At 34.5% G+C, this 1,238-nt stretch overlaps 1 protein-coding gene across 1 annotated transcript; it reads left to right on the top strand.

Annotated features, from left to right (window-relative positions):
* Nucleotides 1-577: 577 nt before the first annotated feature.
* Tsp_15663 (putative HTH-type transcriptional regulator YfmP) lies at nt 578-881 on the top strand. Its single transcript, XM_003366577.1, has 2 exons — nt 578-663; nt 731-881. The coding sequence occupies exons 1-2, from the start codon at nt 578-580 to the stop codon at nt 879-881; spliced, it is 237 nt and encodes a 78-aa protein (XP_003366625.1).
* Nucleotides 882-1,238: the final 357 nt, after the last annotated feature.

The raw sequence follows: 1,238 nt of genomic DNA, 5'->3' as shown, positions 1-1,238 counted from the left end.
GGCCCGAAACCTCACGGAATAGACCAGCCAATTGGAAATTTCCAGTCTCGGCTCCACCTAATTTCTTTCGACCGAGAGATACGTACTGGACTAGTTACTGTGTATATTGAAGTAAACCGAACTGTTTTGTATTTGAAAACAAGTACGTAAAGTAAAAGGCCAAATTTTTCCGATATAAATGTATTCATTCACTCCCCCCCCTTGAGGATGTAAGGAAGCACAGGAAAGAAAAATTTGTTAAGACGAACACAGAAAAAAGACAAAAAAGTTCCTTGTTAATTTGGATTGTTTCCATTGGCCAAGTTTATATGGCAAAATATTAACCGGTGGAAGAAGTTATGGTATTTGATGAGGGAAATTTGAGAAAAATTAATTTCTGTAAAATATTTGAATAAACAAATTAGAAACTATTTCCCATACACAATTAAGTGTTCAGTTTCAATTTTGCAATTATCAAAATTTGAATTAAAAATAACTTCTACTTTAAAATAATTAACCATTATGAGGGTTACTTTAAACAAGTCAGTGCTGTCATTTAAACAAGTTTGAATGCCAAATTGTTTAAACACTTTAAAGCATGAGTTACGTCTTGTATGCCGCGTTCTTTAGTTCTTATCAAAGTTCGAGCTTGATAGTTGCATTAAATTGCGATGTGGAAGGAAGGTACTTTCGCGCTTTTCGTGCTTTCCGCTTTGTGCGTGTTGGTCGCATTTGGGTATATGATTTACAGAGCAGTAAAGTTGGGGAAGAAGGAAAGAAAAAAGAAGATCCAGCAGACAAAGCAAAACGTGAATAAATTCCTTGACTTGCTACCACCACCGGGACAGACGGCGCCGTTGGACAGTGAAATTCTTCAACAAATGCTTGAGCAGTCGTCATGAAGGCTGATTCTATCAACAACACTGTTTTTAATAATATTCGCTTTTATAAATAATTTCAATAGAAGTGCTGTTCTTTGTTTTAATGTTAAAAATTCTTGAAAATAAAATTTACTATATTTTGTTTTGATTTCAAATAGATTTAATGACTTTCTTCAAATTTGTAACCTCTGCTATATACATTTTTGCCTGATAATTAGCAGTTTTAGTGGTTACTGCTCATTACTGAAAATCCACTCGCTTGAATCGGCAAATAAATGAGTACTATTGTTACAACTTCAGTCATGTTTTTTGCAAGACTGCGATAATAGATAGATTTGAACCTCACCTGGAGCCCGCTGTTCTCTCTTCAGCATAATA

This window comes from Trichinella spiralis (assembly GCF_000181795.1).
Source record: "Trichinella spiralis strain ISS 195 chromosome Unknown Scfld5794, whole genome shotgun sequence".
In the NCBI taxonomy this organism is placed as follows: Eukaryota; Metazoa; Nematoda; class Enoplea; order Trichinellida; family Trichinellidae; genus Trichinella; species Trichinella spiralis.
This window is presented reverse-complemented; position numbering and strand designations above follow the sequence as displayed.